Source organism: Gymnoscopelus microlampas, assembly GCF_963454915.1.
Source record: "Gymnoscopelus microlampas genome assembly, chromosome: 21".
Classification (NCBI taxonomy): Eukaryota; Metazoa; Chordata; class Actinopteri; order Myctophiformes; family Myctophidae; genus Gymnoscopelus; species Gymnoscopelus microlampas.
In genome coordinates, this window is record NC_139958.1 from 7,009,767 (window position 1) to 7,036,008 (window position 26,242).

Genomic DNA, 26,242 nt, shown 5'->3' on the forward strand with positions numbered 1-26,242 from the left:
CTGCTATTTTTTTTAAAATCGTGAAAATGTGTGCAAATCTTTGAATATATATATTTTTAAAGTGAACATTTTTAACTCAAATCTTTGCTTCTGGGGGGGTCCCTGGAACAAAATATTTTGATGGGGGTCCGCGGCCAAATACATATCATTTTGGGGGTCCTTGACATGAAAAAGATTGAGCACCACTGATATAGAAACATAAGTTTTTCAGAAAACTGTTGAGATTTAGGAGACATGTAGAATCGGCTTCAGGTCTCAATGGGTTAAGTACAGTACTTGAGTAAATCTACTTAGTTACTTTCCACCACTGTCTATGATACATATGATAATGGGAAATCTAATGTTTCTCAGATGGACCCCCTGGACCAGAAGAGCACCCTCATCCTGACAGGCCTGTCTCCGGACGATAACGGCCGAGTCATCTACTGCACGGCTGAGAACGTGGTGGGGCAGAGTGAGGCCACGCTGACACTCGATATCCTCTGTAAGGACACGTGCTTTTTGTTGTTATTGAGTTGTTATATAACAGAAACATCATGTTGAATATTACCTCTGGCCTAATTGTGTTCTGGGCTGACATTGTTCTCAATCCACATAAGCCCCGATTTATACTTATAGGTAATTCAGAAACAGTATAGATCCACAAGCTAAACCAGTGGTTCTCAAACTTTTTCCATGTCAAGGACCCCCAAAATGATCTGTATTTAGCCGCGGACCCCCCATCTCAAAATATTTTAGTTCCAGGGACCCCCAGGAGCAAAGATTTGAATCACAAATGTTCGCTTTAAAAATGTATATTCAAAGATTTGCAAACATGTTCATGATTTTTCAAAAATAGCAGATCTAGTGAGCTTGTATATCTCTATTTTTGAATAGCCAAAGTATAAAATAATGAATAACTGAATTCTTAAATGACACAGGTCTTAACCCATTAAGACCTGAAGCCGATTCTACAAATGTCTTCTAAATCCCAACGGTATTCTGAAAAACGTGTGTTTCTATATCAGTGGTGCTCTAACTTTTTCATGTCAAGGACCCCCAAAATGATATGTATTTTGCCGCAATCCCCATCTCAAAATGTTTTGTTTTCCGGGGACCCCCAGAAGCAAAGATTTGAGTTAAAAATGTTTTAAACAATATATATTCAAAGATTTGCACACTTTTCACGATTTCTCAAAAAATAGCAGATCTAACAAGCTCGTAGCGCGGCACTCGGTGCCGCGCTACGAGCTTATATATCTGCTATTTTTGAATAGCCAAAGTGTAAAATAATGCTTTTTAGCTCAAATCAAAAAGTGACACAGATGCGTCCCAGGTCTTAATGGGTTCATAGGCTAAACAACACAACGTGTTGTGAGCTTGTGGTTAGGCTGTTTTTTCGAAAACATTTGGATTTGTGTGACATTTTGGGGGAAATTCTTTCACGTATAATAGCGACATGCCCAAAATTGGGAACGTGGCTCTTTATAGATGCTCCTCGCTTTGCTCCAGTGTTTTTGTTTTTGACTAAAACTTGTCTAGTTTTAGTCGACTAAATATCATAAGATTTTAGTCGACTAAATCTACAGTTGATTTAGTCGACTAAAATGTATTTTGCCGCGCTGCCTTGATGGCGTCATAATGGCTGATTTTACACTTGGTTGCATGCTGAAAATAGCAGATCCACAAGCCCACAACGCGTCGCTGTGAGCTTGTAGATCTGCTATTTTTAGAGCGCAACACCCGAGCGCAAGCAAACATAAAGTGACTTGTCTTTTAGTTCTACTGGATCTCGTCTCCACTAGATCCCTCACTAACATTTTAGTCTAGTTTGTATTTGTTGACAAAATTGTCAATATATTTAGTCTTAGTTTTAGTCATCATAGCTTAGTTTGTATGTAGTTTTTATGTAGTTTTTTATGTAGTTTTCGTCAGTGAAAAAAGGTAGTCGACGATCTTTTTTTGACATAGCTTTAGTCGATGAAATCAACCCATGCTTTGCTCAGTCTAGGCAACACATGTGTTACATTTGTTCCTGTTGCTCGGCAAATCTTATTGAATCACTGAACACCGTGTCCTGTCATCGTATCTCTTCCTCTCGTGAAGCTCCTCCTGGCGCCTCGCTAGGCTCTTCTCTCCTTCCGCTCGTTTAGTGTGGCCATCATCTCTCCTCCTCGTGCTCCTCTGCCCCGTTTCCCCCATCATGTCAACAACAACGCTCAGACCGTCCGTGATCACTTCTTCTCCTCCTATCATGGTCCTCCTTTCCTCCTCCTCCTCCTTATACTAAGGGTCTGTGTGTGTACACCAAAGCAGCAGTTTTTGGGGTTTTTTTGAGTGGTGCCAGCCACTCCTACACTTGACCGTGTGTGTCCGTCCGTCCGTCCGTCCGTCCGTCCGTCCGTATGTTTGAGCATGGCCTCAACAGCTGCAGCTGATTGCAACACAGAGATGCAACCAGTTTACACTAATTAACTCATCACAAGCACCACTCTCTTCACACTGGGTGGGATTTTTTTCGTCTGTTTTGAATGGTTTTCAACGTGTGAGTATTTATACTCTTTGATAGAAACGGCAGCGGCGCTGAGTATCTGTTCTGCGCTGAGCCGCGCACGTTTGTCGCTTTTTATGATGGTGAGATAGAAAATGTTCAACTTTGGTTTGGATGAGCGTTTTAGTCGGGACCACAGGTTACATGTCGGCTTTGGATGGTTGGACGTGCCTGCCATGCACAGTCTCCAGTGAACATTTCTCACAAAGTTAACTGGCAATTGTATTTTATAGTTTGTAAACATGCCTAAAAACCTAAACCTTAAAGAAAGGTAAAATGGTTAACCCTAATTGGGAATCCTTCCCCCCCTTAAAGAGCTTAGGAAAGGCGAAACAGCCAAAAAGAACTTATGGCAAAGATTTAAAATTTAGAGACTTAGTTAGACTTAGTTAAACAGAATGGTGAAATTATAAAGACCTTAAAATTAAAGAGTAACAGGATCCCAAAAAGACTTTCTTTCAAAAACACAATGGCGAGAGAAAAAAAAATCCTTGCTCTGCCTTTTTCTGAAAGGAGGCCCTTTCTAAAAAGGCTATAGCACTGAAGTCCAACCCAAACCATTCCCTAACCGCACGCGGAAGCCACGTAGTCGGAGTAGTGGGATGTCGGAATGGAAGGCGGTTACCGGGACCACCAGGGGTCCAGTTGGAACCTCATAGGTCTGTAACTCTGAGAGTGTACAAATTGGTTCCATTTGTACACTCTCAGAGTTACATAACTGCTGAGGATTGTAGACTGGGGTGTCAGAGATAAAAATCACCTTGTGATCATTTCAGTGAACGAACCATTTCATTCACGTTCACGGCAAAGATTCGTTTGAATGATTCGTTCGCGTTCTCGTTCAGTAGCGCTATATTTTCTAGTGAAAAACACTATCGCGGGAGCGTTATTATTACGTTGCACGTACAGCCCGCCCGCCCGCCCTCCCGTCCTGTGTTAGGGGGGGAGGCAGGGAGGGGATGGGGGATGGGGGGCATGAACGATGGTTCAGGAAGTGAACGAGCTCGTTCACGGCAATGAACTAGTTCTTTTGAACGAATCGATCATGAACGACCCATCACTAGTTTTCAGTTGGTCAAAAAAAATGCTTTGGTGGACACACAGCCTAAACGCATCTACTCTGCCAATCTGGCCATATATATATCTCTCTCTCTCTCTCTCTCTCTCTCTCTCTCTCTCTCTCTCTCTCTCTCTCTCTCTCTCTCTCTCTCTCTCTCTCTCTCTCTCTCTCTCTCTCTCTCTCCTCTCTCTCTCTCTCTCTCTCTCTCTCTCTCTCTCTCTCTCTCTCTCTCTCTCTCTCTCTCTCTCTCTCTCTCTCTCTCTCTCTCTCTCTCTCTCTCTCTCTCTCTCTCTCTCCCCCCCCCCCCCCCCCCCTCCCCCCGTCTCTCTTCCTGGTGTCTGTTTCCCGGTATCCCGTTATTATCACTCTTCCTCTCCTCTCCTCTCCTGCTGTGTGTGGTGTGTGTGTGTGTGTGTGTGTGTGTGTGTGTGTGTGTGTGTGTGTGTGTGTGTGTGTGACGTGTGTGTGTGTATGTGCGCGCGTGCGTGTGTGTGCATGTGTGTGTGTGTGTGTGCGCGTGCGTGCGTGTGCGTGTGCGTGCGTGTGCGTGCGTGTGCGTGTGTGCGTGCGTGCGCATCAGTCGCCCCAGCATCCAGCAGCTGCTGCAGCCAGAGAGGCAGCACCACTGGTGTATCCCCTTCACCCGTCATCGGGAACCCCAAGCCCGAGCTGCAGTGGTTCCACGACGACCGGCCGCTCCACGAGCAGGTGGGCCGCCGGAATGTTCTGTAATGTCCGTTAACTCTAACTCAGTGGTTCTCTAACCTTTTAGCCGCGACCCCCCCCTGATACTTTCTCTCTTAAGTAACATATTTGAGTACTTTTTCCACCACTGATTGTACCACAATGCCTTCCTCACATGCAGGACTACATCCACACCCGGATCCACGAGTCCACGGAGAGCGAATACCATGGCTGTCTGCAGCTGGCCAAACCCCACACACATCCACAACGGAGAATACACGCTGGTCGCCAAGAACGAGTATGGCCAGGACAAGAAGAAGGTCTCTGCTCACTTCATTAACGTTCCTGACATCGGAAGCACAGGTCTGTTTCTCCTGTCTGTCTGTCTGTCTGTCTGTCTGTCTGTCTGTCTGTCTGTCTGTCAGTCTTTCCTTCCCATAACCCATTAAGACCTGAGACGATTCTTAAAAAATGTTTTCTAAAATCCTAAAAAAAAAATAAAAAAAAGTGTTTTCAAGATTTTTCAAAAATAGCAGATCTACAAGCTCATAGCGCGGCACTCGGTGCCGCGCTATGAGCTTGTATATCTGCTATTTTTGAATAGCCAAAGAAATCTAAAGTGACACAGACACAGAGTCTTAATGGGATAAACGTATTGGTCATTTGTGGCAGTGTTGATTTTGATCAAGCACATTTTGATCGCGTTTTAGTCGTATTTTAGTCACCTGAAATGTTTTAGTTTTGTCTAGTTTTAGTCGACTAAATATCATAAGATTATAGTCGACTAAATCTACAGTTGATTTAGTCGACTAAAATGTGTTGTGGCGGTGCCTTGATGGCGTCGTAATGGCTGATTTTACACTCGGTTGCACGCTGAAAATAGCAAATCTACAAGCTCAAGCTACAAGCTTGTAGATCTGCTATTTTCAGAGCACAACACCCGAGCACAACCAAACATAAAACGACTTGTCTAGTTTTTATTGTTGACGAAATTGTCAATCTTTAGTCTTCGTTTTAGTCATCATAGCTTAGTTTTTGCCAGTGAAAAAAGGCAGTCGACAAACATTTTTCGTCATAGCTTTAGTCAATGAAATCAACACTGGTTCGTGGGACAATTCATGTTGCTTGGCATTTTTACGACTAAACCGTATTTTTTTGTCTTTCTTTCTTTATTCCAGAAGAACCCAGTTACTATTGTAAGTTAAAACACTGACATGTTTCATCCAGGTATTTTGTCTTGTTGTCGTGTATTTTCTAACACCGTATTGAATTATGTTAAGATATTAAATAGAACTAAAACATATACATATAGGCCAGTGATTCTCATCCGTCCAGGGGACCCCCGTTTGATACCATGTTTATCTCTGGGTACCCCAATCTACACCGTAAAATCCCCAGTGTTAATTTAACACTGAGAGTGTACAAATTAGTGTACAAACTAGAGTGTGTACAAGTGGAACCAAATGGACCCTTTCGGGTCCATTTGGTTCCACTTGTACACTCTCTAGTGGCCCCCTTACTTCACGGTGAGAACCAGTGGTCATAGACAGTTACTGTCTAAATGAAAGTGGCATAAAAAAAACGTTGAAAAAGTGATAACCGTTAATCTTTCTTTGTCCTGTGTTGTTTTGTGTCTATGTCATGCTGCCAAGCAGACACTACGGGTACGTTTATATATTTGTCTGTCATTAAATGTTTCGATGAATTGAGTACAAAGGACCCCAATGGAAACAAGCCATAGGCTTTCTTGGGGTTTAAAATCCTCTTAGCAGACCTTGTATTGAACTGTACTTTACTGCATTTGTGAAATTGGAAGTGATGAAACGAAGAAATGAGCAGACAAAATTGGAAGGCGAACAACATAAAATTGAAGCCGATAAATGGGTTCTCTTTCCTGATTGGAGAAATTGGTGACCCACCTGAACATGTATTTTGCGTTTACTCAAGAGATGGAGAGAGGGGGGAGAGACCCCCGTTTCTTCAACTCTCATGTCCTGGATAAAGATTATATTCTTACTTATAATCAGTATTTAAAGTCAGCACAAAGCTTTGTATTCGTTTCTGTGCGATATAAAAGGAATTCATATTTGTCCCTTGCCATTACATGTGCTGTGTTTGGTATGTTTCCTCAGACTCGCCCCTCCCCCCACTGGATGACAGTATTGCGGTAAGTGATCCTGCTTTTATTGATTTATTGACATTGTTATTGACAGGGACGTCACGGGCTCTCAGAAGGTGGGGGGGGGGTGGACTTTCGGTGGACTATACCCCTTATTTTATACTTTGGCTATTCAAAAATAGCAGATATACAAGCTCATAGCGCGGCACAGAGTGCCGCGCTATGAGCTTGTATATCTGCTTTTTTTGAAAAATCATGAACATTTGTGAAAATCTTTCAATATCTTTTTTTTTCAAGTGAACATTTGTAACTGTCAAATGTAAACAAATTTTGCATTTTCAAAAATGTGCGTTTTTTGGGCGGATTTTGTTAGTTTTTTTCCGGTGTTTTGGTTACTTTATTTCGGTGTTAGGGTTAGGGTTAGGTTATTTAATTCTTATTTTTGCCTGATTTTACCGATTTATTATCACAAAAAAATATATATATATTATTATTATTATATATATATATTTTTTTTTTGAAAAAGTGGGGGGTATGAAATCACGGATCCGTGAGAGTGAGGGTGTCGCGTCGTACGCACAGTGAATGGCCGTGACGCCCCTGGTTATTGACAGAAATGCATACATTGCATACACAGGGTTTAGGTACCCTCACCCACCCTGGTCAGCCAGGGCGCCTGATGGAGGGGAAAGGAACTGGTTGGAATAACGTGTTCCTTGTGTGTAGGTTTATGTGGTGGTGGGCATTGCCGGCGTGGCCCTGACAGGATGTGTTCTGATGGTGATCATTCTCAAATATGGAAAAAACTCCAAGTTTGGCCTTAAAGGTAAATCTTCTTATACAGTGGTATATTATAAATAGTCAAATAATCAATATAATAGAGGTGAAAGAGCCATAGGCGGCGGGTGAGCTTGACAATTGGGAAGTCTGGGGATCGGCCGCGCGCCGAAATCTGTGCCGTGTGCGAAAAAAATTGCGGTTTCTGGTTGGATTTCTGTTGGGTTTTTGGTTACTTTATTTCGGTTATAGGGTTAGGCTTAGGGTTAGATTAGGGTTAGGTTTTTTAATTCATATTTTTGCCTGATTTTACTGATTTATAATTAATTCCCAGAATTTTCCAGCATAACATTTGGGAAGGCTTAGCCTACCCTAGCCTTCATTACCCGCCGCCTATGGAAAGAGCTGTGAATAAATATTAACTATGGATCTTTTAGAGTATTTTTTTTTACATTTCCTGAAAAGTCAGTTTTAGACAGTGACGCAGTGGCGTGCACAGACATTTTGAAATTTTTGAAAAAAGGGGCACCTTGTGCGGCGCGTGGAACCGCCGGCTGCCCTAGTAGTGTGATATTTATTACAGGCACATCTTGTACGTCGTAATTGCATATGTATTTGTTTCAATAGCCATATGCTGTCTGATGCAGATGTGTAAACAAAAAAACAAAAAAAAAGGGCACTTCTGGTCCAGAGGGCAAAGGGCAGGTGCTCTAGCGCCACCTAGATTCTATCTGTGCACGTGCCTGCAGTGATGATTATGATCAATACCGCTCCTCCTCCTCATGTTTCTTCTCCTCAACTACACACAGACACATAATGGTTCTTCAATAGTTATTTAAAAAGCTATATGGTTCTGTGAAGAACCATATAGCTTTACCTACTAAAGAACCAGTTTATTTAGTGAATGATTCTTCATGTTATTCATAATGTGAGGTTCTCTAGAAACATATCATGTTTCTAGAGAACCATTTTTTTTTGTGTCAAAGTTCTTTAACCCATTAAGGCCTGAGTCCGATTCTTAAAATGCTTTCTAAATCACAGATTCAACAGATTTTTGAAAACGTATAAAAAATATATTTCTTACGATTTTTCAAAAATAGCAGATCTACAAGCTCATAGCGCGGCACTCGGTGCCGTGCTATGAGCTTCTATATCTGCTATTGTCCAGGTCTAAATGGGTTAAAAAGTGGTGACTGAAAGACATTTTTTATGGTACATTTGGCTGTGAGCTTGTAGATCGACTGGTTTCGACTAGTGGGGGACTAATGGTCGACCATTAAAGAACCTTGGGCCTGAATGAATTTGTCTGAAACCAAAAAATGGTTCTTCTAACTGCATCGCTCTGAAGAACCGGTTTCGGTTCCAGTCGTTTACCTTTATTTTTCTGTGTGTGCGCGCCTCCTCCCTCCAGGCTCCTCCTCTGTCATCAGCAACGACGACGACTCCGCCAGCCCTCTCCATCACGTCTCCAACGGCAACAACACCCCGTCCTCCTCGGAGATGGGACCGGACGCCGTGATCATCGGGATGACAAAGATCCCCGTCATCGAGAACCCGCAGTACTTCCGCCACCCTGGCAGCATGCTGAAATCCGACACATGTGAGTTACTGCCACGCTCGGCAAAAAAACGTCTGGTAACCAAGATCCTTTTCTGATAAATCCATAGCGAGGGGGGGGTCAGCGGAGACGAGCCGTACGGACGCAGTGTTCATAACCCATTAAGACCTGAAGCCCGATTCTACAAATGCCTTCAAAATCATCAAACAGTTTTCTGGAAAAAAAACGTATGTTTCTATATCAGTGGTGCTCAAACTGTTTCATGTCAAGGACCCCGAAAATTATATGTATTTGGCCCGCCGACCCCCATTTCAAAATATTTTGTTCCAGAGACCCCCAGAAGCAAAGATTTAAGTTAAAAATGTTCGCTTTAAAAGAATATATATTCCAATATTTGCACACATTTTCACGATTTTTCTAAAATAGCAGATCTACAAGCTCGTAGCACGGCACTCGGTGCCGCGCTATGAGCTTGTATATCTGCTATTTTTGAATAGCTAAAGTGTAAAATAATGCTTTTTTTTAGCTCAAATCAAAAAGTGACACAGATGCGTTCCAGGTCTTAATGGGATAACATTATCCTGCTGCATTGTAATATGGCTACGACTTTGGGTTGACTTCTGCACAATAACAATGTGTACAGGCTAATGTAACCTACAAGTGTACAGTACACGTTATTGAAGAGTGACACTGGATATTCATCGCACATGTGATATCAAGAGACATGTATGTACAGGCCAGTGGCGTAAAGTAACTAAGTACATTTACTCAAGTATTGTAGGCCTATTTAAGTACAATGAGGTATTTTTTCTTTACTGGAGGATTTCCGATTTTCAATACTTTTACTTCTACTCCACTACATCTCAGAGGCAAATATTGCACTTTTACTCCACTACAATTATTTGAAAACTTTAGTTACTAGTTACTTTGCAGATATAAATGATTACATTATAAAACATACATTAACCACTTCAGACCTATTTCATACCAAGGCTATTTGAAAATAGCAGATCTACAAGCTTGTGGATCTGCTATTTTCAAATGTTTGAGTACTTTTACTTTTGGTTCTTTAAGTATTTTGATACCAATACTTTGTACTTCTACTTGAGTAAAGTTTGAATTCCGGACAGTATTGATACTATTACTTTACTTTTAAGCACAACATTTGAGTACTTTTTCCACCACTGTGTACATGGCACACACATGTGTATATTTAATTTCAAACCTTTATTTATTTATGCTAGAGAGGCACTGAGGTTACACTCAGTGCCTTCAAAATGTTGAAAAGTAAAAGTAGACTAAAAACAGACACATACAGATACACAGTAATGTGTGTGATCATATATCTGCACTGTGCAGAAAGATGGCACCGTGACAAGTTTTAAAATGCACTGAAGGGCATTTCAGGCATTAAAAGGAAAAGGAGATCTTGGCTTTCTCAGTGTAAACCCCCGGGGGACCTTAAATAAAAGCCATTTGATCTCGTATAGCTCACAATTTGTTCCAAGACAACATCCCAGACAGATAAAGGAGGAAGTTTCCTAATGAGGTTTTTTTTAAAATAAACAAATACCAGTGATTTTTTTTTGCAGCCTCTCTGTAAGAGAAGGCCAACCAAACATACCATAAAGACCACAGTGATGGGGGGCCATTACCCATTAACACCTGGAACGCATCTGTGTCACTTTAGATTTCTTTGGCTATTCAAAAATAGCAGATATACAAGCTCATAGCGCGGCACCGAGTGCCGCGCTATGAGCTTGTAGATCTGCTATTTTTGAAAAATCGTGAAAAATATTCTTTTATATTTTTTTCCGAAAAACTGATTTAGAAAATGTTTAGAAGCGTCCTCAGGTCTTAATGGGTTAATACGGCCCGCAGGTTAATATCGGATTACTGATATTATTATTGATTTCAGCTGTTACAATTCCAAACATGCAAACATGACCCGCTTTAATTACTTCAGTTTATATTAGTAGCTTTATGACTAGTATTACAATTCTATTCTCTCTTTTATGTCCAATGTATTTAAGTTCAAAAAGTTAACATAAGTATAACTAAATGCATTTGAAATTTAAAAAAAAGTTACTTTTCAGGATTCCAATTCAAAAACAGTAAAAAAAAAATCTGGATTCTAATTCAAAAATAGCAAAAATAGCAGATCTACAAGCTCAAAACGCGACGCGTTTTGAGCCTGTAGATCTGCTATTTTTGCTACTTTTATGTGACATAGAATGGCCTGACAGTATATGCAATGTGGCCCCTCTGGAGTGAGTGTGGAAATATAGTGGGCCTCTCCATCATCAAAGCTGCATCACCCCTGATATAGACCACTGGTTCTCAAACCTTTTCATGCCAAGGACCCCTAAATGATTATTCATATTGGATTATTAATATTCAAACATTTTCAAAGAATGTCAAGATTTTTTTGAAAATAGCTGATGCATCTAAGGGCCCTCGGGGTCCCCAGACCCCACTTTGAGAACCCCTGCATTAGACTACGGACCACCATCGGACCACCATAACTTTGAGAGTGTACAAATGGAACCAAATGGACCCGTAAGGGTCTATTTGGTTCGATGTTCAAAATATTTTCGTTCGAATTAATATTTCGAAAAAAAATATATTTTGAACGTTCGAAACGTTCGAAATATCCATTAATTATCTGGGGACCCCATGGAACCCCCTCAAGGACCCCTGGGGGTCCCTGGACCTCTAATCTAATCTAAGTGTATTTGTTGTCTGTCTCACCTTGTATCACAGTTGTCCAGCACATCAAGAGACACAACATCGTCCTGAAGAGGGAGCTTGGAGAAGGAGCCTTTGGGAAGGTCTTCCTGGCTGAATGCTACAACCTGACCCCCGACCAGGAGAAGATCCTGGTGGCTGTGAAGGTATACTGTACACCTCAGGAAGCTTTCTGTAATGTATTGTTTTATTGTTATATAGGGAGTAATTTACACTACAACTCCACTGTATGCATTTTTGTGTTCGAGAATATTTTCTTTCCCGCTCAAATAAATAAAGTAAAGTAAAGTGACATTTGGAGTCCCAGAGGATGGCAATTGCCACCTAGAGTTCACATTTAAGCCCAAATTCAGTTCTTGCATTCAGTTCTCTTTTTTACAGATGAATCTGATCTTAGAATGGTGCTGAGTGCATCTCAATCCATCCATCTACTCACTGTATACTGTATGTGACACAAACGTTATAGACACGTGTTTTGTTTTGGGGGGGGGTTTTCCGTCTGCAACCATACATTTATTAATCATTGTCATTCCTGGTTTGAGCTTGTATAGGCAAACATTTTCAAAACATCAAAGCAAAAATGTTTTTGCTCTTTTTGTATTGGGGAGGAGGTGGTCCCTGTTTGCCATCCTCTTTTTTATTCTCAAATGACGCTTCGATCTGCAGGAAGCTAATCAATATAATAATCAATATACTTGTTGTCAGTCAATCAATTAACCACTTAAATCCTCTACTTAGTGGACTGGAGTCCCCCAGGGATATAGGCCCCCCTCCAAAGATATCGCGTTACGCTGTAGATCTGCTATTTTCGTCGAACGTTAGTCCCAGAATAGGGACACTATGGTTTGTGGTTAAAGACGTTGAAAGTGATATTTCTTGGTTAAAACCAAAATATTAGTGTTAGTTAAAGCTCTATATTCTGATAGTAATCATTGCCATAGAGTCAGAGAGTTTGTTCAGTAACAGCTCTCCAGCTCTCAGTACATTTTTCAGGCTAGGATACCACTTTCATCCAATCAGGCGGGAGAAGCCATACAGGATACAGGCCAAAACGTGTGAAATTGGAAGTGATGAAACAAAGAAATGAGCAGACAGCATTGGAACTGGAACACTATCAAATTGAAGCTGATAAATAAATGGGTTCCATTCCCTGATTGGATGAAATTGGCGACCCACCTTAAAATGTATTTTGTGTTTACTAAAGAGCTGGAGAGACGGGGAGACCCCTGTTACTGAACAAACACTCTATAAGTATGATTAGAGCTACTGAACACTTTAAAAACATTTACACCACCTTTAAGTTGACATGTACAGTATGTGTGTGTGTGTGCTCAGACTCTGAAGGAGGCGAGTGAGACGGGTCGAGCAGACTTCTACAGAGAGGCGGAGCTTCTCACCAACCTGCAGCATGAACACATCGTCACCTTCTATGGAGTGTGTGTGGAGAGCGACCCGCTCATCATGGTGTTTGAATACATGAAGCACGGAGACCTCAACAAGTTCCTCAGGTATAGGATAGGGCTTTCACGACTAGAGATTTTTACAGGTCGACTAATTTGACCCAGTGGTAGTCGACTAGTCGACTAGTCGAAATTAGCATAAAAAAAAAAAAAAAACATTTTTTTTTTTTTTTTTTTGGTGGCATTGTTTTAATGCCATCCTACTACTATATTGCTATTATTATTATCCTCCTGCCCTTATTTTTATGGCGTTTTAAGGGAAGCGCTTCTGGCACAGCAGCACAGCACCACAGCAGTGTCTCCAAGGATCCCCATTGCCCAATAATAGCCTTTTATTGGGCATACGTTTGACCCCCTTTTGATAAAAAATAAAGTCAGGAGGATAATAATAATAGTAAGATGGGCCATTACTATGGCATTAAAAAATAAAATAAAAAAGTTTTTTTTACATTTTTTTTTTCAACTATTCGACTAGTACCAACAAGGTCGACTAGTGGTTATACTAGTCGACTAGTCGACTAGTTGGTTAAAGCCCTAGTATAGGATTCCATTGACATTTGATTCTGTCGACTCGACTTCGACTAACGAAGGGACACACCTAGAATCTTCCATAATGATAACCTGAAACGTTCCAGAATTCATGACATGTTCTGTGATGGTTGATTTTTTTACACCCCTGAAGGGGGAGGTGTTTGGTTATTTTAGAAACATTTTAAAAGTATACGTTTGCAATGCGTAGCGATGCGACGCATTGTGATCTTGTAGATCTGCTATTTTCAAAATATTTTTATACATTTAATTACATTTGAAAACTTTGTGAAATGAGACATTCTGCATATAATGAGTACTTTCTTCTTAGGGCGGGGCACCCCTATTTGTAACTACACCTTTCAAGACGAGAACCCCTTTTGGGGTTGCTGTTGCTATGTACAGTATATAGCAACATACATTTTTTTTGTAGTTTTTGAATAAATATTTGAAGTTTTTCAGAAAACCTAGGTCAGGATTTAGAAGGTGTTTCTAGAAACGGCTTCAGGTCTAAATGGGTTAACCCATTTAGACCCGGAACGCATCTGTGTCACTTTAGGTTTCTTTGGCTATTCAAAAATAGCAGATATACAAGCTCATAGCGCGGCACCGAGTGCCGCGCTATGAGCTTGTAGATCTGCTATTTTTGAAAAATTGTAAAAAATTTGTTATATTTTTTCAAAAAACTGTTAGGATTTAGAAAACATTTTTAAGAATCGCCTCAGGTCTTAATGGGTTAAGTACATTTTGATAACAATACTTTTGTACTATTACTCAAGTTCATTTTGAATTCCAGACTTTTACTTGTAACAGAGTATTTTTAGCTTGTATATCTGCTATTTTTGAATAGCCCAAAGAAATCTAAAGTGACACAGATGCGTTCCAGGTCTTAATGGGTTGTTAATTCATTTGCGCACGGACATACGCAGCAAAACACGGACGTATATACATTGCAGTATTGATACTTTTGCTTAGTAAGAAAAAAAATCCACCACTTACCTTGTTAATAATGTACCTTTATTAGATGGATAAAACCCCTTGTTGTGACTGTCCTCCACTGTCCAGGTCGCACGGTCCTGACGCGGTCCTGATGGCGGACGGCCAGCACTGCATCCAGGTGGAGCTGACCCAGTCTCAGATGTTACACATCGCCCAGCAGATCGCCGCCGGCATGGTCTACCTGGCCTCGCAGCACTTTGTCCACCGAGACCTGGCAACCAGGAACTGTCTGGTGGGGGAGAACCTGCTGGTGAAGATAGGAGACTTTGGCATGTCCAGAGACGTGTACAGCACTGACTACTACAGAGTAAGATGCTCTTACAGTTGATTTTGCCAACTGAAATGTATGTTGGCGGTGCCTTGATGGCATCGTAGTGGCTGATTTTACACTTGGTTGCATGCTGAAAATAGCCGATCTACAAGCTCACAACGCGTCGCGCTGCGACGCGTTGTGAGCTTGTAGATCTGCTATTTTCAGAGCGCAACACCCAAGCGCAACCAAACATAACATGACATGTCTTTTAGTTCTACTGGGTCTCTTGTCCACTATAGTCCCTCACTATCATTTTAGTCTAGTTTTTATTTGTTGACGAAATTGTCAATATATTTAGTCTTAGTTTTAGTCGTCATAGCTTTCGTTTTCGACAGTGAAAAAAGTCGACGAATATTTTTCGTCATAGTTTTAATCAACAAAATGAATACCTGGTTTACACATCACTGCTGTTGGGCAGAAACCTGTATTTTTCAACGAATCCCACCACTGCCCCCATTTGTCACAAAGTGGGAGTGTGAACGGGCACAAAGTCAGTAAAAAGCGACAAATGGAATCAGCAAAAAACTTGAATTAGTGCAGAGGCAAAGTTTCAACCTCTCCCCATGTGGCAGGCCACACTCCAGTTCCCCTTATGTACTCTGCACACTCCACCCTACCATTTCTAATCAACCAACCACAGCAATTCACCCAAGATGCTCCCCGTGTTCTAATCAATCAGCTATCAGCTATAGGATTAACAGGCACCCCTCAATCACATCGTCAGTGGAGATGTAATTCTGACAATCACCCAACTACACAGCTGGCTTCAACAGGCCTCTCCCCCATATAACAGCATGTGCACCTTCTGTGTGACTGGGAATCTACAAGTTACAAGCATAACATACTGTACATTTCAATACATAGCTCTGTACCGCAATAATTTTAAGTAGAAGTTGTTGTTTTTTGCTGCTATTTAAATGCAAATTTCACAATCTGCATTCAATTAATATTTCTACAGTAATATGGGCCAACAGTTTTTCTTTTTTTACCTGAGTATTGAGTTAATGCCACACATTATGTGAATAATGCCATACATTCAAGGCATATATGTGCTGCTGATTCTGTTTTAATGGAGAAAAAGTCATAAGAAAACTTGAGCCTATAAATGGGGGGTGCTTCAGTAATATAATATCGTCACTGTCAGGAAGAAAGCCTGCATCTACATAGTTTCGTTTTGTTTTATAATAATTATTATACATAAATAAATCCCCTATTTTATACTTTGTCGTACTGTGTGACTGACAGTGTTGCGCAGAAGTAGTGGAGAGATATATAGCTGATCTACCATCTCACAACATGTTACAAAGTTTTGGCCTATAATGACCCAAAATAGAGACGCCAGGTTGAAAGTGGTGAAGCGTGTCTGTGGGTTTTATGAATATTTAACCCATTAAGACCAGGAACGCATCTGTGTATCATTTTAAGATTTGTTTGGCTATTAAAAAATAAAAAAAATAAAAAATGCAAATCATTGAATATATATATTTCTTAAAGCTAACATTTTTTTTAACTCAAATCTTTGCTTCTGGGGGTCCCTGGAACTAAATATTTTGAGATGGGGGTCCACGGCCAAATACATATCATTTTGGGGGTCCTTGACATGAAAAAAAGTTTGAGAACCACTGATATTATAGCAACATAACTTGGACATGAGAGGTTTCCACACCGACTGCAACGATATCCTAGAAACCAACAACTATGACAGGCCACTGCTCCAGCAGCAGCAGCAGCAGCAGCAGCAGCAGCAGCAGCAGCAGCAGGCCTTGTGGGTTCAGTTTACTGACGCACACTGTAAGAAAGCAATAGCTAGCACCCCGAAGTCCTTCTGGTACTTTTAACCCATTAAGACCTGGAACTGTGTCATTTTTAGATTTGAGCTAAAAAGCATTATTTTACACTTTGGGCTATTCAAAAATAGCAGATCTACAAGCTCATAGCGCGGCACCGAGTGCCGCGCTACGAGCTTGTAGATCTGCTATTTTTGAAAAATCGTGAAAATGTGTGCAAATCTTTGAATATATATATTTTTAAGCGAACATTTTTAACTCAAATCTTTGCTCCTGGGGGGTTCCCTGGAACAAAATATTTTGATGGGGGTCCACGGCCAAATACATATAATTTTGGGGGTCCTTGACATGAAAAAGATTGAGCACCACTGATATAGAAACATAGGTTTTTCAGAATACTGTTGAGATTTAGGAGACATGTAGAATCGGCTTCAGGTCTCAATGGGTTAATTCATTTGCGTACGGACATACGCAGCAAAACACGGACGTGTTTTCGGGCATCAAGCAGTGAATCTTCATGATTGCGTGCACCCGGCAAACTGCATTATATACAGACTGAGAGAGCTAGTGCTCGTTTTTTGTTTTCTATACTGACGCACACTGCTCTCTCTGTGTGTGTGTGTGTGTGTGTGTGTGTGTGTGTGTGTGTGTGTGTGTGTGTGTGTGTGTGTGTGTGTGTGTGTGTGTGTGTGTGTTGTGTCTTGAAGGTGGGCGGTCACACGATGCTGCCGATCCGCTGGATGCCCCCAGAGAGCATCATGTACCGGCGCTTCACCACGGAGAGCGACGTCTGGAGCCTGGGCGTGGTGCTGTGGGAGATCTTCACCTACGGAAAGCAGCCCTGGTACCAGCTCTCCAACAACGAGGTGAGGCTAACGGTTTTTGTCACACAAAGAGATTTAATCACACTATTAATCACTCTATACCAGTGATACCCAACCTGTAGGCCCGGGGCCCACTGGTGTGTCGTGGGCACCCAAATAATTGATTAACACTCTGATATATTGATAATATGACATTAATATTAAAACATAATTTTTATTATGATACCTATAAATAGGAACTTAAAGTACTGTATACTACATTAGCACTCTTAGATTTGTTTGAAATGTAAAGTGTGTTATGAATAAATTATGAATTATTATCATCCAAGCCAGAACACAATCAATTGATTTATCATTAGAATAAATATGCTATGAAAATGCACGCGCGACCCCACCTATCTCAACCGACACTGAGCTTTTACCATTACAAGCTTAGCTATATACATTTTCATATGAGGTTCTTGTGCAAGATTATCTATTTCAAGAACCATTATAAAAACTTGTTGTTGTCCTTTTTTTTTGCCGTCATTACTAAAAACCCAACTTCGCAGAGTTAGGATGTTGTAAACAGTTTCACAACTTTTGAGACCATCAGGAAATTCAACCTTGACTTGAACCTAGAAGGTTGGCAGAGATGAAGTTATCTCAGACATACAGTACTTTTAAGGCCATCATCATTTGCAACAAGGAGTCAAGGAGTTGATCCTCTTTCTCCACGAACATGGACAGCTCACCTTTGACATCTATCTATATATACAATTTGAATCCTGCGCCATGTCGGTTGTCCGTATGCGACGCCAGTGTGACGGTGTGACGTAATCTGACATCACGATGACAACGCCAGTGTGACGTACTCTCACGACAGCATGACATCACATGACATCACATCCTACCTATAAATTCTAGGATGCCGTCAGATCGCACCAGTTCGACGGCTTCCATAGTGGGTTTTGGTCATTGGAGAGGTGATGCACGTCACCTCTTTCTGTAACGTGCTCTCTCTCACACTGTGAGGTGCCTGTAAGGTGGCACTGCAAAGTGAACGACGCGTCACGCTAGTACATGTACAAATTGCGTCGCGGATCCATTCCTTCGTACTTCGTGGGTTTGGGTGGTTTGGGAAGTTAAACGCTCCAACTCCACTGACATGGATTTGGTCTTTGCCGCCTGCTGTCTCTGCATTATCCACGTTGTCGCTGGCTCTTTCATCTTACCTCACCCCGTCTGAAGAAGAAGAAGAAGCTCTCCGGCAACATTTGTTGTTTATTCATCTTGGCAGACGACACACTGAACACAGCTCATGCAGACAGGAAGAGATGAACTCGCCTTGGCCTCACGCGCTCTCAAGTATTGTCTCACTTACCCAAGAGACTATGTACGCAAAGAGACAAGTTTATTTGCTATTTTCATGACGTGGTTCTGCAAGAGGCTATCAATGAGTGTGCGTGTGCGTGTGCGCAGGGCCGGACTGGGACCAAAATTCAGCCCTGGCATTTTGGTCCGGACCGGCCCACTCCCCCCCGCCCCCACCTTTTGTCAACGGGGGGGGGGGGGGGGGGGGGGGGTTCACTGAGCCAGCCCAGCCCTGCACATGAACTCTGCGGCCGCACTGAGGCGCCTGCTGGAAAGTATCCCAGCCCAAACATTAACGTAACTAATAATTGGGCCGCGCGACTCGGATATGACCGTAATAACCCTAAAACATTTTAAAAAATATGTTTTTCAAAAAAAAAAAAAACATTTTTTTTTTGGCCCAGTGGCCCACTGGCCCAGCGGCCCACCGGGCATTTGCCCGGTACGCCAAATGGCCAGTCCGCCGCTGCGTGTGCGTGTGCGTCAGTGTGCGTGTACATGTATGTGCGTGCGTGTCTGTCTGTCTGTAGCTAATCATATATTGCACATATTATTTAATTTCTCTTTAATTATTTAATGTAAGGCAGTGATTGGGCTGAAACCCAGCCCAACACTTGGAGTCATTATGTCATCATCTATGACTGACGTCATACTGACAGAATAGTCACATTAAGTCCTCTCTGCATTAGGTCGTGACCAGGCTTGCACCGAGAAAAGATTGAGAACGAGGCTAGACTATGAGTCAGAATGTTTCCACTCTGTTTAGAGTTCTCTCTGGGAGTAACTAAGAAGGATGGATAGGTTCAGGAACGACTACATCAGAGGGACAGCCCATGTTAGATGTTTTGAATATAAAGCCAGAGAGGCCAGACTGACATGGTTTGCACATGAACAGAGGAGGGATGGTGAGTATATCAGTAGAAGGATGCTGAGGTTGGAGCTGCCAGGCAGGAGGTCTAGAGCAGTGGTTCTCAAACTTTTTCATGTCAAGGACCCCCAAATTGACACTTATTAGCCCGCGGACCCCCATTTGAAAAGATATGCCAAGGACCCCCATAAGAGAAGATTTTTACGGCTCTAGCAGTGATTTTTAACCATTTTAATTTCTTGGACCCCCAGTTTGACATGCATTAGGCTATACGGACACCCATTTAATGGCATTTCTATCTCTAGGACCCCAATTTATATTGTAAAAATCTATGTTAATTTAACTCTGAGAGTGTACAAATGGAACCAAATGGACCCGTTAGGGTCCATTTGGTTCCATTTGTACACTCTCAGAGTTACAGACCCATAAGGGCCCATTTGGTTCCTACCATTTAGCTGGGGACCCCCTGGAACTCCCTCAAGGACCCCTGGGGGTCCCGGACCCCACTTTGAGAACCAACGGTCTAGAGGAAGACCAAAGAGGAGATTTATGGACGTAGAGAAAGAGGACATGAAGTTAGTTGGTTTGAGAGAAGAGGAGGCAGAGGACAGGGTGAGATGGAGGCAGATGATTTGCTGTGGCGAACCCTGAACCAGTGTTGATTTTGACAGCAAATTGTGATTTAGTTTTAGTCATAGTCTTTTGAATAAAATTCCATTTAGTTTTAGTCATATTTTAGTCATCTGAAATGTTTTAGTTTTTGTCCAGCTTTAGTCGACTAAATATCGTAATATTATAGTCGACTAAATCTACAGTTGATTTAGTCGACTAAAAAGTATTTTTGCGGACCCTGATGGCGTTGTAATGGCTGATTTTACACTTGGTTGCATGCTGAAAATAGACACGTTGTGAGCTTGTAGAGTCATTGTAACGTCACCTCAGTGTATTCTGCAGAGCCAATGAGATCAAACATTGGATCCTATGTGGATCCCACATAGGAAACCATGCAAGGCACCAACCTGCTCAACAGGAGCAGTTACAGGTTCAGTATCTTACCGAAGGACCTTCCGATTCCCAGGAGGCTACTGACTGTACCGCCTGATCCCATTATTACTTAAAGAAACGTCCTGTTATTGCACAGCTGTGGACTGTTATTGCACAGCTGTGGGAATGTTGACGATTCAAGGAGCAGATTGTACGAGGTTCTTATACGCATACTTTTGCCAGGCCACCAATATTTAAAAAATGTTTACGATTTAGACATTTAGCAGACGCTCTTAATCCAGAGCGACTTACAAGTGCAAATGTAAAAGCACTTGAGAGTAAAAGGCATGAGCCCATAGTCGACACACCCCAGTGTAAATGGTCACTTAAAGGAGAGTGCAAAGAGAACAATTTAGTGCTCCGAAGAATCTAGGATACCAGGTAAACATATCAACCCTAGCAACTAAACAACGTTACTACTGTAAATAACATTCTTAGCATTTGTGCCAGTGGTGGGAAAAGTACTCACATTTTTTACTTAAGTAAAAGTATCAATACTGAAATGTAAAAAGATTTAACTTACAAGTACAAAATTGACCATAAAAGTATTGGTATCAAGTTTTCAAATGTATAAAATTTGACAATAGCCGACAAGCTCACAATGCGTTGCATCGCGATGCATTGTGAGCTTGTAGATCAGCTATTTTCAAATGGCCGAAATGTATATGTAGGGCTGAAGTGGTTAATGTATGTTTTGTAATAATAATCAAAATCTACAAAGTAACTAGTAACTAAAGTTTTCAAGTAAATGTAGGTGAGTAAAAGTACAATATTTGGATCCGAGATGCAGTGGAGTAGAAGCAAAAGTATTGGAAATTGGACACACTCAAGTAAAGTACAAATACCTAAAAGTACAGTACTTGAGTAGTTAGTTTGTTACTTTCCACCACTGATTTGTGCTAAATATGCACCACAATTTATTGCAGGCGACTTATACAAGTGCGGAATCAAGAGTAAAAGCAGAGTAAAGCGACCGAACCAAACCCTGCAGTAATAGCTGCCAAAAAGAAGGGAACAGAGTACAGAGAGACTCAGGGGAGTTAGGTAATAGAGGTCTATATGCCAAGAGGTTTTGTCCACTGTCTGAAGGACAGTGCTGCTGGGACTGTGTTCAGTTCACTTTGCAAACCAACAGACTTCTTCATACTGGTCTCTCCACTGTTTAACCGCACTTGAACCCGAGCGTCCATGTTCTGGAGAGAATACTCTGTCTGTCTGTCTGCCTGTCTGTCTGTCTGTCTGTATAGCTGTGTACAATCATTTTATTGTTAAAATGTTTCTCCATATTTCTTGTGATGTCTTGTTTGTGTTGTAATTATTTTGCCTGTAAAACGTAACTATGTTTACAGAGAGTTTGATAGCTGCTCCTCCTTATGTTGCATATTAAAGCACTTTTCTTCTTCTTCCAAACATTCCGACAGTAAAATGGCATTTTTTCAGAGAGACAAATCACGAGAAAATCATCCTTTCTCTGTGCCAGCAACACACTCAACAGGAACAGGAATCATAGGACGTTTGCGAGATCTGCCGTCGGCCAATACATGTTCCTTCTTCCGACGTCAGAGCTCGAACAGGCTTTCCGAACTATACAGAGTCAGGACATCTGGAGGTGCACGAGTTCTGAAGTTCAGACTAACGTCAATTTGAAGTTATATCACCCCTCTGAAGAAAGGTCCGGATGTCAAAACGGAGCATGTGTTGGCCTTAGAAGACCATTTTGTGTATCATTTCGCACCTGTGACAAGTGGCAAAGGCGACATTACAAAGTCTAAACCAGTTGTGCTATAAACCCGCCCCCTTCTGTAGCCAACGCGGAAGTGCCTTTTTCAAACAACCGCGGACTATTTCTTTTCGCCGATAAAGTATAGTTTTGGACCATGACGGAGGCGCGCCGACTCAGCAGACCTTGAGGCCGAGGAGACGCGCCCGAGCGCCTCCAGGCGCGAGTGCCCGCGTCGACCGGCCGATGGTCTGCTAGTCGACTCAGCGCCGTTCGAGTTATGTACCGATAGGGACAGAATAGTAAATAATGTTTTGGTGAGAGCGTTTGCCCCAACTGTCACTTAAAGTGGCTACTGGCCAATCACAGCGCGTCCTTGCACAAGCGTACTGGCCAATCATGCACAACTGGTTTAGACTATGGAGTCACGAGTGGCAAAGCGTGGGATGGAGGATCTTCCTAAATTAAGCATCTTTGTTCTTCTTCTTCTTCTTCTTCTTCCTCTTCCTCTTTTTCTTCCTCTCTAGGTGATCGAGTGCATCACCCAGGGCCGCGTGCTGCAGCGCCCCCGGGCCTGTCCCAAGGAGGTGTACGACCTGATGCTGGGCTGCTGGCAGAGAGAACCCTACATGAGACTGAACATCAAGGAGATCTACGCTCTCCTCCAGAGCCTGGCCAAGGCCTCGCCCGTCTACCTGGACATACTGGGCTGAGGAGGACCAAAGCCCCCCCCCCAAGTTTATTCTTTGTCGCAAAAACCGACGGTGCAGCGCGTTGACGGAAAATATAGCCTGACCTGCAAAGCTCACAACGGCGGCCGCGGACGCGACGACGCATTGTGTAGCTTGTAGGTTTCGCTATAGGCTATATGCACACAGCAGCCATATTGGAAAGAAAGTGGGCCTCATCCTTACCTCCTTCACAGGCGTTAACAATTATACTAATTAAGGCTCTGATCCATTCTTGGTCAAACAGAGTCAGGGGTGCTGACTCACTGGAAACACTCTGCTACACCAGTGGGTCTCAAAGTGTGGTCCAGGGACCCTCATGGTTCGATGAGGGTGGTAAAATGGACCATTATAGCTCTCTCTAACTCTGAGAGTGTACAAATGGAACCAAATGGACCCTTACGGGTCCATTTGGTTCCATTTGTACACTCTCAGAGTTATGGTAGTCCTTGAAATTGAAACGTTTGAGAACCACTGTGCTACGCTAAATGGAACAGAGCCTTCATTTAGAATCATTGGTAACGCCTGTGAAGGAAGTACGGAAGGGGGCCCAATTTCATTCCAATATGGCTGCCGTGCATAGAGCCTATTCCCGGCGCGCGGCACCGTCACGCGACGGAGCATAAATTAGGCATCGCTGGAGGTTATTCTGACCGTGTGTACGCGTGGAGGACAGAGGGCTGAGTATAAATGCTCATAATGTTTCTGCACATGCATGGAGGTGGAGCAGTGGTTCTCAAACGTTTTTTTTAAATTTATTTCAAGGGCCCCCCTTAACTCTGAGAGTGTGCAAAGTGGAACCGAATGGACCTGTAACTAAGGGTCCATTTCCCCCCCATCAAGGAACCCTGAGGGTTGAGAACCACTGAGGTGTAGAGAGAAATAAGGGACAGCACTGTGTGTGTGTGTGTGTGTGTGTGTGTGTGTGTGTGTGTGTGTGTGTGTGTGTGTGTGTGTGTGTGTGTGTGTGTGTGTGTGTGTGTGCGCGTGCGTGCGTGCGCGCGTGCGTGTGCGTGTGTGAGTGTGTGTGTGTGTGTGTGCGAACAGGAGCGTGTACACACATCGTGTGTGTACAGTAGCCTACCTGGTTGTAAATGTTATTGTAAATAATTATATTGTCCGTTTCATCATCATCACGTTGACGAAAGCCTTAAATTTCAATTCCCCCTTTTTTTTGTTTTCTCTCCATTTGATAATAATGTTACAGAGGTGTATATTTCACAAAGCCCAAACCAAATAATAGTACATTATTAAACATTATTTAAAATGATTAATAATACTTCCTCCCAGAGTCCTATATAAGGAAATATGTTTCAAGAACTCAAATTATAGTGAAACCTAACAATGGCAATTCGTGGGGTTTTGAGTCATCTCCCTTAATACTGCAGATAAGATCAACATCCTGGCATATTAGTTTAACTTAAAATGAATTACTATTGAATGTTATACTTTCTGGGGAAGTACAAATCAAGTAATTTTGTCTTGGACAATATACAGTATACACACATATGTGGGCAGGGGGGGCAGGGACATACATAAATAATAATTTTATGCATTACAGAGGAGCTCTATGTTCTGGCTTTAAGTTCTCAAGTCAGTTCATGGACTGACTGACTTGGCAAAATGTTTTCCTTCTCATTTCAAATACAAAGCATGACACCGATAATTCTCTATATAATATATAATATGTGTTATATATGAAACATATAGTATATATTATATCTGTCTATCCATATGGGTATATATTAAATCCATCTATTGATCTAGTTATGTAGATAGCTATATCAATAGATAATGTATAGCCTACAGAAAAAATGTAATGTAAACAATTTCAATGTACAAACTATGCTTTAAAGTTTCTAAAAGACATATCGTATATGCCATGACCATACCTTGATTTTGCTGTTTTTTTGTAACGTCATCGGTATATAATCTTTGTAAATATTGGATTATATTTTTTGCGCGCTCATTTTTGCTATTCATTTCCATTTATAATAATGCTCGTTTTGAACGTGATTTTACAGTAGTCAGCTACGGTATACATTTCACGGTCTTAAGTCTTACCTTGATAAACCTAAAGCACAGTGAATAATGAGCAGGTGGTGTTAAGCTACAGTATATGTTCATGTCGACAGAGGAGCAAGTGCAGTTTATTTATTTATTTTTACGCATTCACCAGCAATGTCATTGAACAAATCTTCCTTGTTAGGTGGCCCATATATCTGTAAAATGAGTTGTGTGCATCTACGAAGACCGATCTTCACATGTTTGTGGGTGATGATGAAACTGCTGTTTGTAGAAGAGGAGGAGAACCGAGGGACTGAGGATGTCTTTATTTTTGTCATAATGTTAAGGGGAATTGACAGGGTATTTGATACTGCTTACTGTGCACCGATTTATTTAAAGATGTTGACGTTTTCAATATTTCCATATTGTCCATGCGGTATGTGTCCATTTTGTATACGGTGTGAAGTCAGTGAAGTTGCCATTTGATTTCAATGTGGTATGACGGAGCATAGATAAGGATCGGTAATAAGTACGTAAAGTCTGATTGCCCTCCAGATGTTTTGTAGGGATGTCTTTCTCTCTATGAACAGCTGTACTCTGGGAAGTGATGACTTCTACTTTTTACTGACGCTGGAGGATTGAGTGACGTGTTGTTCAAGTACATACAGTATAATAACACAGATACACACTGTATTTCACCTCTGTAAAAAAATAACTAAAAGACCGTAGCAGTGTTGATTTTGTCGACTACCTTTCTTCACTGACGAAAACTAAATGAAAACTAAGCTACGATGACTAAAACTAAGACTAGAAATATATTGACAATTTCGTCAACAAAAAAAAACTAGACTAAAATGTTAGTGAGGGACTAGTGGAGAAGAGATCCAGTAGAACAAAAAGACAAGTCATTTTATCGGGTGTTGCGCTCTGAAAATAGCAGATCTACAAGCTCACAATGAGCTTGTAGATCGGCTATTTTCAGAGCGCAACCAAGTGTAAAATCAGGCATTACGACGCTATCAAGGCACCCAAAATACCTTTTAGTCGACTAAATCAACTGTAGATTTAGTCGACTATAATCTTATGATATTTAGTCGACTAAAACTAGACAAAAGCTAAAACCTTTCACTAAAAC

At 41.7% G+C, this 26,242-nt stretch overlaps 1 protein-coding gene across 1 annotated transcript in view; it reads left to right on the plus strand.

Annotated features, from left to right (window-relative positions):
• Positions 1-23,085, plus strand: part of ntrk2b (neurotrophic tyrosine kinase, receptor, type 2b) — a gene marked incomplete at both ends in the record, with an annotated part of 36,548 nt that extends 13,463 nt beyond the window's left edge. Inside the window, 12 exon segments of the mRNA XM_084047069.1 lie at positions 4,180-4,234; positions 4,236-4,298; positions 4,456-4,521; positions 4,523-4,658; positions 6,407-6,441; positions 7,120-7,219; positions 8,582-8,770; positions 11,492-11,622; positions 12,812-12,984; positions 14,530-14,770; positions 17,271-17,429; positions 22,900-23,085. Of these exon segments, the coding sequence (XP_083903195.1) occupies positions 4,180-4,234; positions 4,236-4,298; positions 4,456-4,521; positions 4,523-4,658; positions 6,407-6,441; positions 7,120-7,219; positions 8,582-8,770; positions 11,492-11,622; positions 12,812-12,984; positions 14,530-14,770; positions 17,271-17,429; positions 22,900-23,085 (1,534 nt within the window).
• Positions 23,086-26,242: the final 3,157 nt, after the last annotated feature.